Below are 15,674 nucleotides of genomic sequence, written 5' to 3'. Positions count from 1 at the left end.
GCGCTGGGCTGAACTGGGAGCCAGCCGAGTGAGAACATTTGCTCTTTGAAATAAGTTAGAAACCATTGAAGTGAGTCAAGAAAAAACAAAAACAAATCATATTCCCCCACTGGGTAGGAGATATGTAGGTGGAGAGCGAGTTCGGCAGCAGGGCGAGGAGGCCAGGGCCCCCCACTCTGCCCGTCTGTTCCCTGACCTCAACTAAACCGCAGTCTCCAACCCATTGACGTAATAAACCTTAAACAAAACTATGCAGGTAAGAAGTCAGCAGGGGTGTGGGGGCTTTCCAGTGTTTTGCACCGCCCGCAGCATGTACGACTATCTGCCTGTTGGACAGAAGTCGTGGGTGTGCTCTCGGTGCAATGAGCTCCTGGCTCTCCGGGAACGACTTCATTTCCTTGAGGCCAAGGTGGCGGACCTGGAAAAGCTGAGAGAGGCAGAGAGGTGTGTGGAGGAGGCCTTCAGGGACGTTATAGCTGTGTCCCACTCCAACGATGATAGCTCTCCTGCTATCATGGACAACGATGTTCTCGGGGAAGGACAGCATCCAGCTGAGGAAGAGGGAAACGATCCCTTAGAAGGGACCCATTCCTTGGGGGATGAGCAGCTATCCTCTCGTGCCGAGGATATATCTCCAGGGGGTGGAGGGATCCTTGTAGTGGGTGATTCGATCATTAGGAACATAGACAGTGGGTTGTGTGATGGGCGTGTTGACCGCAAGGTGTTTTGCCTGCCTGGTGCGAAGGTTGCGGATATTGCCTGTCGTTTAGATAGTTTGGTAGACAGTGCTGGGGAGGAGTCAGTGGTCGTGGTGCACGTTGGCACCAACGACATGGGGAAATGCAGCCGTGAGGTCCTGGAAGCAAAATTTAGGTTGCTAGGTAGGATGCTGAAAGCCAGGACCTCCAAGGTGGCTTTCTCTGAAATGCTACCGGTTCCACGCACAGGACCAGCCAGACAGACCTAGCTTTGCAGTCTCAATGCATGGATGAGACGATGGTGTCGGGTGGAAGGGTTTGGATTTGTTAGGCACTGGGGAACATTTTGGGACAAGCCGGGCCTGTACAAAAGGGACGGGCTCCACTTGAACCAGAATGGAACCAGACTGCTGGCACTTAAAATTAAAAAGGTAGCAGAGCAGCTTTTAAACTGACTGAGGGGGGAAACCCAACAGGAGCTGAGAAAGGTCCGGTTCGGAATAAACCTCCCCCCTGGGATAAAAACCAAAGAAATGATGAAATTTTAAAAGGGGTAGGCCTAGAAGTAGGCATTGTGAGAGCAGGGGCACAGCATATAAATTCAGAACAGCAAAATTACCACAGGCCAAACCACAAGTGCCAAAGACACTTGAAGAGAGACACTGCTTACAAGTGCCTGTACGCTAATGCTAGGAGCCTCCGAACCAAGATGGGAGAACTGCAGTGCTTGGTCTTAGAGGAGAGCATTGATATAGTGAGCATAACGGAGACCTGGTGGAATGGAGAAAACCAGTGGGATACGGTTATCCCTGGATATAAACTATATCGGAAGGACAGGCAAGGATGTATTGGTGGCGGAGTCGCTCTATACGTGAAAGAAGGCATTGAATCCAGCAAGCTCGAAACCCCAAAAGAGGCAGACTCCTCCACAGAATCGTTGTGGGTGGTGATACCATGCCCCAGGAGGGACTTAATACTGGGAATGATCTATCGTCCCCCTGATCAAAATGCTCAGAGAGACCTTGAGATGAGATATGAAATTGAGGAAGCATCCAAACTAGGAAATGTGGTAGTAATGGGTGACTTCAACTACCCGGACATAGACTGGCCGCATATGTGTTCCAGTCATGACAAAGAAGCAAAATTTCTAGATATTCTAAATGACTATTCCCCAGACCAGACAATAAGGGATGCTGAAAAAGAATTTGAGGGGCACATTGCTAAGAACATAAAAACCAACAACAAAAAATTCTATAAATACATTCAAAGCAGGAGACCATCTAGGGAGGCGATTGGACCCTTGGATGATAAGGGAGTCAAAGATGTACTAAAGAACGATAAGGAGATTGCAGAGAAGCTAAATGAATTCTTTGCATCTGTCTTCACCGTGGAAGATATAGGGCAGATCCCTGAACCTGAACTAACATTTGCAGGAAGGGATTCTGAGGAACTGAGACAAATAGTGGTAACGAGAGAGGAAGTTCTAGGCTTAATAGACAATATAAAAACTGACAAATCACCGGGCCCGGATGGCATCCACCCGAGTGTTCTCAAAGAACTCAAATGTGAAATTGCTGATCTGCTAACTAAAATATGTAACTTGTCCCTCGGGTCCTCCTCCGTGCCTGAGGACTGGAAAGTGGCAAATGTAACGCCAATCTTCAAAAAGGGATCCAGAGGGGATCCCGGAAATTACAGGCCAGTTAGCTTAACTTCTGTCCCTGGAAAACTGGTAGAAAGTATTATTAAAGCTAGATTAACTAAGCACATAGAAGAACAAGCCTTGCTGAAGCAGAGCCAGCATAGCTTCTGCAAGGGAAAGTCCTGTCTCAGTAACCTACTAGAATTCTTTGAGAGTGTCAACAAGCATATAGATAGAGGTGATCCAGTGGACATAGTGTACTTAGACTTTCAAAAACCGTTTGACAAGGTACCTCATCAAAGACTTCTGAGGAAGCTTAGCAGTCATGGAAGAAGAGGAGAGGTCCTCTTGTGGATAAGGAATTGGTTAAGAAGCAGAAAGCAGAGAGTAGGAATAAACGGACAGTTCTCCCAATGGAGGGCTGTAGAAAGTGGAGTCCCTCAAGGATCGGTATTGGGACCTGTACTTTTCAACTTGTTCATTAATGACCTAGAATTAGGAGTGAGCAGTGAAGTGGCCAAGTTTGCTGATGTCACTAAATTGTTCAGGGTTGTTAAAACAAAAAGGGATTGCGAAGAGCTCCAAAAAGACCTCTCCAAACTGAGTGAATGGGCGGAAAAATGGCAAATGCAATTCAATATAAATAAGTGTAAAATTATGCATATTGGAGCAAAAAATCTGAATTTCACATATACGCTCATGGGGTCTGAACTGGCGGTGACCGACCAGGAGAGAGACCTCGGGGTTGTAGTGGACAGCACGATGAAAATGTCAACCCAGTGTGCGGCAGCTGTGAAAAAGGCAAATTCCATGCTAGCGATAATTAGGAAAGGTATTGAAAATAAAACAGCCGATATCATAATGCCGTTGTATAAATCTATGGTGCGGCCGCATTTGGAATACTGTGTACAGTTCTGGTTGCCTCATCTCAAAAAGGATATTCTAGAGTTGGAAAAGGTTCAGAAGAGGGCAACCAGAATGATCAAGGGGATGGAGCGACTCCCTTACGAGGAAAGGTTGCAGCATTTGGGGCTTTTTAGTTTAGAGAAAAGGTGAGTCAGAGGAGACATGATAGAAGTGTATAAAATTATGCATGGCATTGAGAAAGTGGACAGAGAAAAGTTCTTCTCCCTCTCTCATAATACTAGAACTTGTGGACATTCAAAGAAGCTGAATGTTGGAAGATTCAGGACAGACAAAAGGAAGTACTTCTTTACTCAGCGCATAGTTAAACTATGGAATTTGCTCCCACAAGATGCAGTAATGGCCACCAGCTTGGATGGCTTTAAAAGAAGATAGACAAATTCATGGAGGACAGGGCTATCAATGGCTACTAGCTGTGATGGCTGTGCTCTGCCACCCTAGTCAGAGGCAGCATGCTTCTGAAAACCAGTTGCCGGAAGCCTCAGGAGGGGAGAGTGTTCTTGCACTCGGGTCCTGCTTGCAGGCTTCCCCCAGGCACCTGGTTGGCCACTGTGAGAACAGGATGCTGGACTAGATGGGCCACTGGCCTGATCCAGCAGGCTCTTCTTATGTTCTTATGTTACACACATGCAGCACAATGAGCTCAAATGGACAGTACTATTTCAGAATGAAATTTCTGACTTGTGTTGGAGATAACTTTCTCCTGCAGAAAGTGGAGGAAGCAACCAGAGGGTCAGCTATCCTGGACTTGATTCTAACCAATAGAGACGATTTGGTGGATGAAGTGGCAGTTATGGGAACTCTGGCGGAAAGTGACCACACCATACTTGAATTCTTGATTTTAACAGAAGCGAAAGCTGAGAGTAGCCATACACACACCCTAGACTTCAGGAAAGCTGATTTTAATAAACTCAGAACAATTGTAAGTATGGTTCCATGGCAAGCAACCCTAATGAGAAAAGGAGCCCAAGATGGGTGGGAGTTTCTAAAAAAGGAAATTCTAAAAGCGCAATGGCAAGCAATTCCAACAAGGGAAAAAGGGGGAAAACAGCAGAAAAAGCCAATGTGGCTTCACAAAAAGCTTAGAGATGACCTGAAAACAAAAAAAGACACATACAGGAAGTGGAAAGAAGGCCAAGCCACAAAGGAAGAATACAGGCGGGTATCACGGAATTGCAGGCATGGTGTCAGGAAGGCTAAAGCTGAGAATGAGCTGAGGTTAGCGAGGGATGCTAAAAGCAACAAAACAAGCTTTCTTCAGGTACATCCACAGTAAAAGACAGAGAAAGGAAATAGTGGCACAGCTACTCAATGAGGATGGCAAAACAATAACAGATGACAAAGAAAAGGCAGAAGTGCTTAATTCCTACTTTGGCTGAGTCTTCTCCCAAAAAAGGGTCTATGACCCTCCTGGCAAACGTGAAGTTAAACGGGCAGGATTGGAGCTTGAGATTGATTAGGAATACCTAATCACTTTGAACAAGTTCAAATCTCCAGGGACCAATAAACTGCATCAGTATTGAAGGAACTGGCTGAAGAACTCTCAGAACCACTGTCTATTATCTTTACAAAATCGTGGAGGACTAGTGAAGTGCCGGATGACTGGAGGAGAGCTAATGTTGTTCCTATCTTCAAAAAGGGCAAAAAGGAGGAACTGGGGAACTACAGACCAGTCAGCCTAACATCAATCCATGTAAAAACTCTGGAGCAGATTATAAAGCAGTCAATCTGTAAGCACCTTGAAAACAATGCAGTGATTACTAGGAGCCAACATGGATTTATGAAGAACAAATCCTGCCAAACTAATCTTATCTTGTTTTTTTATCGGTAACCTGCCTTGAAGACTGTGGGAATGCTGTGGACATAGTATACCTCGACTTCAGCAAAGATTTTGACGAAGTGCCCCATGATATTCTGATTAGCAAGCTAGCTAAACGTGGGCTGGATGGAACAACTGTCAGGTGGATCCACAGTTGGCTGCAGAATTGTACTCAAAGAGTGCTTATCAATGGTTCCTTCTCAAACTGGGCGGAAGTAACAAGTTGGATATCACAGGGCTCGGTACTGGGCCCAGTGCTCTTCAACATTTTTATTAACAACTTGGATGAGAAGGTACAGAGCATGCTTATCAAATTTGCAGATGATACAAAATTGTGGGCACAGCTAATACTGTGGAAGACAGAAACAAAATTCATTGGGCTGAAAACAACAGAATGAAATTCAACAAGGATAAATGCAAAGTTCTATACTTAGGAAAAAGAAACCAAATGCACAGTTATAAGATACTAAAACGATATGTGACAAGGATCTTGAAATTGTCGTTGATCACAAGCTGAATATGAGCCTACAGTGCAATGTGGCTGCAAAAAAGGCAAATGCTGTATTAGGCTGCATTAACAGAAGTATAGTTTCCAAATCACGCAAAGTATTAGTTCCCCTATATTCAGCACTGGTTAGGCCTCATCTTGAATACTGCGTCCAGGTCTGGTCTCCACACTTCAAGAAGGATGCAGACAAACTGGAACAGGTTCAGAGAGGGCAACAAGGATTATCAGGGGACTTGAAACCAAGCCCTAGATAGACTGAAAGAACTGGGCATGTTTAGCCTGGAGAAGAGGAGATTGAAGGGAGACATAATAGCACTCTTCTTTTTTTTTTTTACAATAATTTTTATTCAAATTTTCATAAAACATACAAAACAAAATCATAAAACATTCAAAGACAAAAAACAAAACAAAACAAAAATGATTAAACAAAAAAATAAAATGTTGACTTCCCATTTGTCGCAGATCAAATCAGTTATAGGTCTACAATATATAACAATCCTGTCTCTTAAATTATATTATAAAATCACTTTCCTCCAGTAGTTATCTTAATTAATCATCAAATCTCATAAACATTACTTTATTCTTTCCAAAAAAAGTCAAAGAGAGGTTTCAATTCTTTAAGAAATATATCTATCAATTTTTCTCCTAATAAACATATCGATTAATCCATCTCGTTAATAATAATAATAATCTTATTGTCATAACCATAGTCCAAATAAACATATCGATTAATCCATCTCATCAAAATCTGTTAGGTCCAATAATTTCAATAGCCATTATTCCATTATCCATATTAATTCCATCTTCCATCTTCAATAGTCCTGTTAAGTCCAGTAATTTCAGTGTCCAATCTTCCATTATCAGTATTCCATAATAATCTTGCTGTCATAACCATAGTCATATAATAAGAGTCTGATGGGAATTTCCTCTATCCCAAATATTTTCTTGCCATCAATTCTGAATAAGTTGCTGAAATATTGTTGTAAAATCATATCTCTGTTCTTCTTTTTTACAAAATGCACTGGCTCATCTCTTGAGAGTTTTTCCATTGTCACATGGCTGCAGTTAATTCCATAGATTTTCTCTATATCAAGCTCCATCACGTCATTCCAGTCCAGAAGATTATCCAAGCCATTGATAACTTTATCTCTAATATCTTCATTAATTTCTTCAGAGATAACGTTAAATTCCAAACAGTAGATTTTATTTCTAATATCCATAAACTCCAGATCTTTTTCCAATTCCACATTTGTTCCAATCTCCAGGGCTTGTATCTTCCCTTTATTTTTTCTTTTCTCATCTCTGATCTCATTCTCCTCTCTCACAGGATCCTCTATTTCTTTAAGCTCCTGCGTCATTTTGCTCAGTTCAATTTTCAGCTCCTTACTGCCCTGTCGCAGGGTTTGTTTCGTTATCTCAATCTCATCCATTATTTTCTGAAACATAATTACTTCCAGATTCTCAGCCACTTTCTTGATTGCCATTTTTAAAACCACGGAAACAAAACAAAACAAAAATAAAGAAGAACCACTTCCTATTTCAGCAACAATTGGGTTAATATTCCAGGCTTGATGACATCACAGTATAAACAGAGCAGCCTGCCTTATCTCTGTATGTTCAAGAATACAAAACAAATTTAGTTCCCAGCATCAAAACAGTTAGTGGCGTCGTGAAGAAGCAGATTCGTCAAAATAAAATAGACCAAAAAGAGAATAGTCCCAGACAATATAATGTTCATCGGAATAGAAATCCCTCTTCTGTTTATATCTTTAGAATGCACTTCCAGGACAGCTTTTTGCAATAGAAACAGAGATAAGCTGTTAATTTTGTGAATAACGGAGAAGAGTTATAGCTCACCCAGAAGTTCTTTAAAGCTGATTCATTTGACAAATCTCTTTTTGCTGCAACAATTTAAACCAAGTAAAAAAAATAATAGAAAGAAGGGTGCTTGCCTGTTAGTCCGTTTTCTCTTTGAAGAAAAGATAAACGTATCGCATTAATCAGATAGAGCTTGTTCGGAAGTCCGTCCGGCATTGCTGGCTGGACCTTTTCTCATAAATTAATGAAATCCAGTCCTCCCAACAAAAACAGGCTTTTGAGGTTGATCTCTACGTTTCTCCCTGCCCGGGAGAAATTTCATCAGTCAAAAAAAAAAATGTTCTGACTGATTTATATCTGAATAAGCTTCTTTTGAGGCGGGAGTCCGTCTCAAAAGCAGGCACAAGCGAAGTCACCCTTCCCGGAAGTCGACATAATAGCACTCTTCAAGTACATGAAAGGCTGTCACACAGAGGAGGGCCGGGATCTTTTCTCAATCGTCTCAGAGTGCAGGACAGAATAATAGGCTCAAGTTGCAGGAAGCCAGATTTCGACTGAACATCAGGAAAAACTTCCTAACTGTTACAGCCATACAATAATGGAAACAATTATCTCTGACACTGGAGGCATTCAAGAGGCAGCTGGACAGCCATCTGTCAGGAATGCTTTGATTTGGATTCCTGCATTGAGCAGGGGGTTGGACTTGATGGCCTTAGAGGCCCCTTCCAACTCTATTCTATGGTTCTATGACTGAAGTGGAGGTCGCTTTTTAATGCTGAAAAAGCTCCCTTCAAGTAGAAAACTAGCTCAGCAAGAAGTGGGGTGGTGGTTAAATTTTACTCCCTGACATATTACGTTTGTTGTGGTTTATTCGCGGGAAATTTAAAAACAAAGACAGCAGGGGGGAGGGAGTTAAAAACAGGAACCTAGTTAGCCTAAAATCGAATCAGACCATTGCGCGATCTAGCTCGGTGTCATCAGATGCAAAGCACGCGGTCTGCCACTGACATACACACGGCCTCTTCCCCAGCATCCCTCCCCCCACTTGCACTCTGAAGCGGAGCAAGTCAGGTCTTCCAGCACGTCGCGATTCTACCGTCTGGTTCTGCTACTGGAGCAGACCAAGTCCAGGAGGCCCAGCTCCGTACCCGCCGCCTTTCCACGTCTTGTACTGCACCACGGCGCAGGGCTTGCCACGCAGACTGGGATTCAGGCGCTGCTCCACCTGTATGTAGAAACAGTCCATGTCCGCCAACGCCACCACCCGCTCATGCCCGCGAGACATCTCGGGCTGCGGGGAACCACTAACCGCAAAGAGAAGGGCAAGCGGGAGTTAGCTGGGAGGCCGAGAACTGAGCGGTTCAGCTTGAAGGCCGGAGATGTGTGTATGTGGGGGGTGGGGGGGTGCATTGATCTGTCACCAGTCCAGACACTAACTCAGCTCCCTCTACCACTAAAATTCCCGCCTTCACGGCTGAGGTGGGGAAAGGGAAATACGACTCCCAGCATACTCTTTAACTTCCTCCGCTCCTCAAACACAGTTGGGGGGGGGGAAATCATAATTCTCAGCAGTGCATATTGGGAAGTGTAGTCTTCACGGGGGGAATCGGACTGCGGGATACACAGATTACGATTATGTCATTCTTTTCAGGGACACCGTGATGCAAATCTCCACCAAACTGATAGGAATATAGATATAGAAATTGTAGACTAGCAAATCCTTGGCTTGTTCTCTGGACTTCCGGGATCCCATCCAGGTCCTGTAATCACTTTAGTAGAGAAAGTTAAAAGTGATAGCTGCTCCTAGGCAATGGAGAAACGCGGGGTTTTATTGTCCCAGTTCGGCAACAGCATCTCCTTCCATGATTATAGCTAAATTACTATTCTATAAAATTGCTGCCTCCTCAAAAGAAGTCCCCAACCCAAAGTCAGAATTTTTCAGAATAAGTAGAGACTCTCGCATCTCTTCACTTGCATGTAGATGAGGGATGGGGAACCTGTTGTCTCCAGATACTTTTGGACTCCCATCTCCTATCAGCCACCTTACAGCTAATGGTCAGGAATGGTGGGAGGTGTCCATTCTTCCTGAAGAACCAACTTCAGTTAAAAAGCACTCTTAACTTTCTAAACAGTAGAAACAGAGGAAGGCCAAACAAGAGATGGATTGATTCCATAAAGGAAGCCAGACTTGAACAGGGTGGTTCACGACAGATGCTATTGGAGGTTCCTGATTCATAGGGTCGCCATAAATTGTAATTGACTTGAAGGCACATAGCAACAAACTTTCTGTCTCTACATTAGGATTTGGGGTTTACAAATTATTAGTGTTCCGATGGGTACATAGACATATAAGTAGACATAAATAGGCAGCTAACTTCGGGGCTCTTTAGAACTCCTTTTTTCTTCCTATGGAAGTGAGACTTTCTGCTAGAAAATAGCAAGGTTATAGCTGATTGTGGCAGCAAAGTTTGTCGTCCGTCCAATGAAAATAATTTCCAGTCCAAACCTCCCCCTCCATCCCACAACCCCCAGTGTCAGTAAATGTCAATCTACTTAAAGTATCCCCTTGCAGCCAACTCAGTCGCATGTAGAGCCCTTGTGTTCCATTTTGCATACAACCGAATTGATTTTTTAAAAAACGTTTTACGACTAAAAATTAAATAAATCCCACGAAATAAGACCAGAATTAAAAAACAGCATGTTCTCTTTCCCGTCTTTGTTGCTATTATTTCTGAGTAGTCACGCTGGTGGGTCGATCACCGCAACGCAAAAAAAAAAAAATCCTTCATTTCTCCACTGTTTTCTACGGGCAGCTCTCTGAGGGGAAGAGCCGGAAACAACCCGAAAGTTCAATTTCAGACTATGGAGTTACTCTAAATATCTTATCTCTATGTGCGAATCATAGAGCTAGTATGGGGTCTACCGCCGACGTTTAGAAAGCTTGAGAAGAAAAAGGTCGCCTGGTCATTGGCGCTTGCGCACTGTGTTATTTCGGTCGTCGGACCCGGCGCGGTGTTACTCCTCTCTTCTCCCCGTGCGTGGTTGCCCTAGGCAACAGCAGCTTTCCTCCCCCTTCCGTCTTTCTTTCCTCCCCCCCCCTTTAACCATTATGTCTTGGGACCCAGTGAGCACCCTCTGTGAGCAGCTTGTAAAGGCGGTCACAGTGATGATGGACCCGGCCTCCACTCAGCGATACCGCCTGGAGGCCCTCAAGGTACCGTGGGGTTCGTGACTTCCTGGGGTTCCGCCCTTTCGCCTGCTGCGCGCGGTGGCCCCAACCACGCTCTGGCGCTGGGTAGCTTTTGGGGTGCTCGAGGCCAGGGGAGCTTTCTGCTGGGCACCAGTGAGGGTCACGTGATGTGTACCAACACATGGCCAGCAGCTGTGGACATGCCGCGGCCGCTGCTCGTGGTGGTGGTTCAGATGTAGGTATTACCTGAGGACCTTTTGTATGCAACGCAAAAATTCACGTGGTTTCTCCCCACAGACCACGCAGCCTTTGAGAGGATATAACCATTGGAACCTCAACCGCTTTGCAAGCATGTTCGATCCCACGTCTGTACTGCCCCCTCACGCGCCCTAGTCCACGTGGCTAGTTGTCTCCATTGCAGGTTGAGCATTCCGCATGGCCGGGCTTCCTGTGGGTAGTGGGTGGAAGAGTCCCAGGAGCAAAGTCACTGGTCTCTTCCCTGGACTCTTTTTGCCCGCCATGCTGAGTGCTCTGCACAGACCTGGGACTGTGGGGAATATGCCGGTGGGATATGATCTTAAATGTGCAAAACAAATGTGAAGGAAAGCAGTAGCAGAGAAGTCTTAGGGGTACCACCCTCCTCTTTTCTCTGACTCCAACCTCCACCCCAGGGCCCAGCTGCACGGACAAAAATAAAAAAGAAACAATAGATGGAGGTCCATGCATGTTATGTAGAACTGTCCCAGTTGAATTTCTACTTGTCATATAGTTTCTCTGCACTGTGTACAGAAGAGTCTGCTAGAATAAAAGGAGATGACATAACCCTAGATGAGGTAGAATAGCGTTTATTGTATTTCTGTTTTCAGCCGAGGTGAAGCTGGGATAGTCCCAGAGTGGCACTGAAGAAGCAGGGTTCTGAAGAAGAGAGTGTTAAGCTAGGAGAGGGAAGATGTTGATGACAAAGGGACCAATGTGGAATCAGGAGTTGAAACAGGAGTGGGAAAAGAGAGTGAAAGAGGCCTAGTAGCACATGAACTGAATAGAACATAGAGAGCAGTGAGGGAAACTAGAGAGAAGAGAGACTTATGTAGGGGATAGCGGAGAGCCTTTAGTGTAAGATCTAGCAACTTGAGGTTGATGCAGGAAGCAACAAATCGATGCATACCATAGGCCGTTAAGGAGAGGTGATGTGAAGTAATGAAGGGAGAATGATTTTAGTTACAAGCATTGTGAATTGACACCAGAAAGGAACTGACAGAGAGAGAAGACCCACAAAAAGAAAGCTGAAGTGGGCCTAATGTAAATTGACTTCGGCATAGCGTCTATGTGTCATAGAGCATATCAGTTCTTTCATGCAAAAACATTTAGCCCCACAAATTGGGGGGGGGGGATTTCTGTGTGCATGTGTTTCACATATTAACGTAGAAAGTGAAAAAGGGAGTAGTAAGAACTACATAGTTTTATTGGTTATTAACCCTAATGATTGTATTCAAAGCCATTATATGCCTCAAAGTTTTGACTATGTTGATGCACAGTACAGTACCAAATGCTGTGCTGCGTTAACAAGAACGTCACCACATTCGCAGAACAAGTGAGAGGAAGTTTTCTTTTGAATAATAGTTTATTTGAGAACCAGCCACTGGTTTTCTCACGTCTTTCTCTACATTTTCTGGGTGGTAGATGGGTATTTTTAGAGCCTGTGTAGTGCAGTGTGAACTAGGACTGGGAAGACCCAGGTTTCAAATCCTCACTAAGCGATGAAACTCATGGGGGGGTGACATTGGACCAGTCACTCTCTCTCAGCTTAAGCTACTTCGCAGGGTTGTTATGAGGATAACAGATTGGAGAAGAACAATGCATGTTGCCTTGAGCCTACTGGAGGAAAGGCAGGCTATAAATAAAATAAATAAATAGCCATGTTTTTATTTCCTTTAAAATACTTCTCTTACTACTTTTCAGTTCTGTGAAGAGTTTAAAGAAAAGAGTCCAGTATGTGTTCCCTGTGGGCTGAAGTTGGCAGAGATAACCCAGACTGCTATTGTCAGACACTTTGGTCTTCAAATCCTAGAACATGTTGTAAAGTAAGTTAATTCACTTAAACCAAGGATTGTGACATTTCAACTTTCAAGAATTCTCTACCAGAAAATCAGGCTTGCAGCTGTTATGAAAATGAACTCTCATTGTTTATATTTGTACAGTGTATAGCAGGGTAGATGTGATGACAAACTGAACGATGAATTCATAATCTTGTGTTAATGACTGATCTCTTTGCTGAACTATCTGGAGATCCCACTTCTCTCTTTGCTGAGCTGTCTGAAGATCCCACTTCCTCTCTCCTGTTAGTAAATTTAACAACTTCTTACTTTGTGTGTGTATAGTACAGACTCCTGCCTATTTTCTTAGTTGTGCTGCTTACATGCTTATTAACATCCATATTTGAACGATATTGCTGAAACTGTTTCCAGAAGGGACTGTGGTGATGGCAGATTCTGTAAGAAGAGCTTTAATGGATCAGACCAAAGGCCCATCTAGTCCAGCATCCTGTTTCCAGCATTGGCCAGGCAGATGCATGTTGAAAGTCCACAAGCAAGACTTGCAGCCCTTTCCCACTGGTGGTACCCAGCAACAGGTTTTCAGTAACATACTGTTTCTGAACCTGGAAGTTCTATTTAGCTGTTATGGCAACTAGCCATTAATAGACCTATGCTCCATGGATTTGTCTAATCCCCTTTTAAAGCCATCTAAGGGTGCAATCCAACTCACCTTTCCTCCGGGCTGGGGTGAATTGGATGTTGCAGATCCCCAGCTGTGCTGGCTTCTGCCGGCAGCAGCCCTCCACCATGGCTGAGCTGTAGTACCACCAGGAGCCTGCCAGTACCACCAGGGATGGCCAGCCTGGTGGACGGAGGGCCAGCAGAAGCCCTGAAAATGGGGTGTTCCTGGGGCGTGATAGGGGAGGAGTGGCGGGGGGGACTTACATGAGAATCCTCCTTACGTTCAGAGCCCTTCCCCTGGTCCCGCTTCTCCTTTGGCCAGCAGAGTAAAAGATTATAATCGGCCTCTATGGGGAGCACTTACTCTCTGGGAGGCTGATTTGTAGAAGCTGGTGCTTCCTGGCTGACTCGTGCACACAGCTCCTAATGGAGCTGGCATCTAGCCGGGCCAGTGGCTCCCAAGCAGGAGAAGGATCCTGTGGAGCTTTCTGCCAGCTCCTCCTCTGCTAGTCCCCCTTCTGCCAACTCCCTGGCATTTGGATTGTTCTGCCTATTGGTGGGCATCACTACATCTTGTGGCAATGAATTCCATAAGTTCATTATGTGCTGTGTGAATAATTATTTTTTCCACTTAGTTTGAATCTATTTCCAATCATTGGATGACCTTACATTCTAGTGTTAAGGGAGAGAGAGAGAAAATCTCTATCCACCTGTCCATACTGTGGATAATTTTATAAACACCTATCAAGTTCCTTTTTAGTCACCTTTTTTCTAAACTTAAAAAACTGACACCCTTTAGCTTTCGCCGTTGATGTCTTCTGTGTACTTGACTGGGCAGGTTCCAATAGAGTAGTATGGATCTGCTAGGGAAGTGAATTCCCATCTTGTTCTGCCTGTGTTAGCAAAGATCAGCATGATATACTTATCAGTGTATTGTAAAGATGATGCCTGTGTGTTTTATTGGGCAGGTTCCGATGGAACAGTATGGGTCGACTTGAGAAAGTCTATTTGAAGAACAACGTCATGGGGCTCATATCCAGTGTGAGTCTGGCTGTTCATGAAGTTAAACTGCTGAGTTACTTTTCATAGTAGAATGTACTCCAGGAAAGTAAGGCTGTAACTGTCATAAAACAGAGCTCAGTTCCATTCCAGACTCGGCCATGTGGTTGCTTTATAACTGACAAGAAATTATTATCAGTGTAATGATTACAGTTTTCTTAACTATGGAAGACACAGAAACTGATCATGTTTGTGAGGGGTGTGCAAGTAAGGAATGCAGCTTAGGACTTACCTCAGGGACAACTCAGTAATATAGTCATCAGATCTGTTTAAAAAAGTTTATCTGACATTTTAGAGAAGAATTAATATTGAAACTGGTATCCTTCTTAAGTTTACTGATCTGTCTTGTAAATTGCCCCTCTTAGATACATAGAAATTGACTTTAAGATCTGTTTTTATTAAAGTAATCATTGTCTGGGTTCACAGAGTCTCCCAAGTTTAGGCTAGGATGGTGTGTTTATATTACTTCTCTTGAAGTTTTCTTGCCTGGAATATGTCTATAGCAAGCTTCTGGTGTGGTATAAGTATTGAATGATTTAAAACTGCTACCTTGTAACTCTTCAATTTTTCATTTACAGGGTACCCAGAATATTTTAGAGGAAGAAAGTCACATTAAGGATGTTCTTTCTCGCATTGTAGTAGAAATGATCAAGCGTGAATGGCCCCAGCACTGGCCTGACATGTTAAATGAGCTGAACACTCTCTCCAAACAGGGGGTATGATATGCACCTTACAACCAAATTGCTACATCTTTTCTGGCCTTACCTTTTGTAGGAGATAATTGTATCAAAGTATACATATATATTGCATACACACAATCCTTCTGCATAATCCAAAGATGTTCTTCAAAGATCTCAAGATTACTCCTATGCTCATGAGGTTTGTTTTCTGGATTTTTTCCCTTTGTTTTGCCTGGGACTCTAGGAAACTCAGACAGAGTTGGTAATGTTCATACTTCTGCGCCTGGCAGAAGATGTGGTGACCTTCCAGACGTTGCCAGCCCAGCGACGGCGGGATATCCAACAAACTCTCACCCAGAACATGGAGACTATCTTTAGCTTCCTGCTCAACACCTTGCAGCAGAATGTTAACAAATACAGGCGCATGGTAAGAGTCTCTTTTCTGTTGGCTTAGGCTGCAGTTCTAACCCCACTTGCCCTGGGAGAAAGCCCCATTAAATTCAATAGAACTTACTTTTGAGTCAACATGGTTAGGATTGCACTGATAGTTAGAATCAGAGGTCCTTAGGGTTTCAAGAGCCGGTTGTGCCAGGAAGATAACAGTACTGTTACTATGCTTTAA

At 43.8% G+C, this 15,674-nt stretch overlaps 2 protein-coding genes across 7 annotated transcripts in view; one reads left to right on the top strand and one right to left on the bottom strand.

The window, feature by feature from the left end:
• POLH (DNA polymerase eta) overlaps nt 1-9,042 on the bottom strand; it is a 28,626-nt gene extending 19,584 nt beyond the window's left edge. For 2 of the 5 annotated variants that reach the window (XM_061624798.1, XM_061624800.1), the window contains exon 1: nt 8,558-9,042. In XM_061624798.1, the coding sequence (XP_061480782.1) occupies nt 8,558-8,694 (137 nt within the window). In that variant the 5' untranslated portion in view covers nt 8,695-9,042. Of the gene's footprint in view, nt 1-8,505 lie in introns of all 5 variants that reach the window. The other 3 variants (XM_061624797.1, XM_061624801.1, XM_061624799.1) reach the window with 3 other exon arrangements.
• Nucleotides 9,043-10,336: 1,294 nt separating this feature from the next.
• XPO5 (exportin 5) overlaps nt 10,337-15,674 on the top strand; it is a 48,678-nt gene continuing 43,340 nt past the window's right edge. Inside the window, exons 1-5 of one of the 2 annotated variants that reach the window (XM_061624771.1) lie at nt 10,337-10,623; nt 12,559-12,680; nt 14,282-14,354; nt 14,951-15,088; nt 15,297-15,479. In XM_061624771.1, the coding sequence (XP_061480755.1) occupies nt 10,519-10,623; nt 12,559-12,680; nt 14,282-14,354; nt 14,951-15,088; nt 15,297-15,479 (621 nt within the window). In that variant the 5' untranslated portion in view covers nt 10,337-10,518. Of the gene's footprint in view, nt 10,624-10,765; nt 10,835-12,558; nt 12,681-14,281; nt 14,355-14,950; nt 15,089-15,296; nt 15,480-15,674 lie in introns of those variants that run through there. The other variant, XM_061624772.1, reaches the window with a different exon arrangement.

The sequence above is a fragment of the Rhineura floridana genome, chromosome 4, assembly GCF_030035675.1.
Source record: "Rhineura floridana isolate rRhiFlo1 chromosome 4, rRhiFlo1.hap2, whole genome shotgun sequence".
Classification (NCBI taxonomy): domain Eukaryota; kingdom Metazoa; phylum Chordata; class Lepidosauria; order Squamata; family Rhineuridae; genus Rhineura; species Rhineura floridana.
This window is presented reverse-complemented; position numbering and strand designations above follow the sequence as displayed.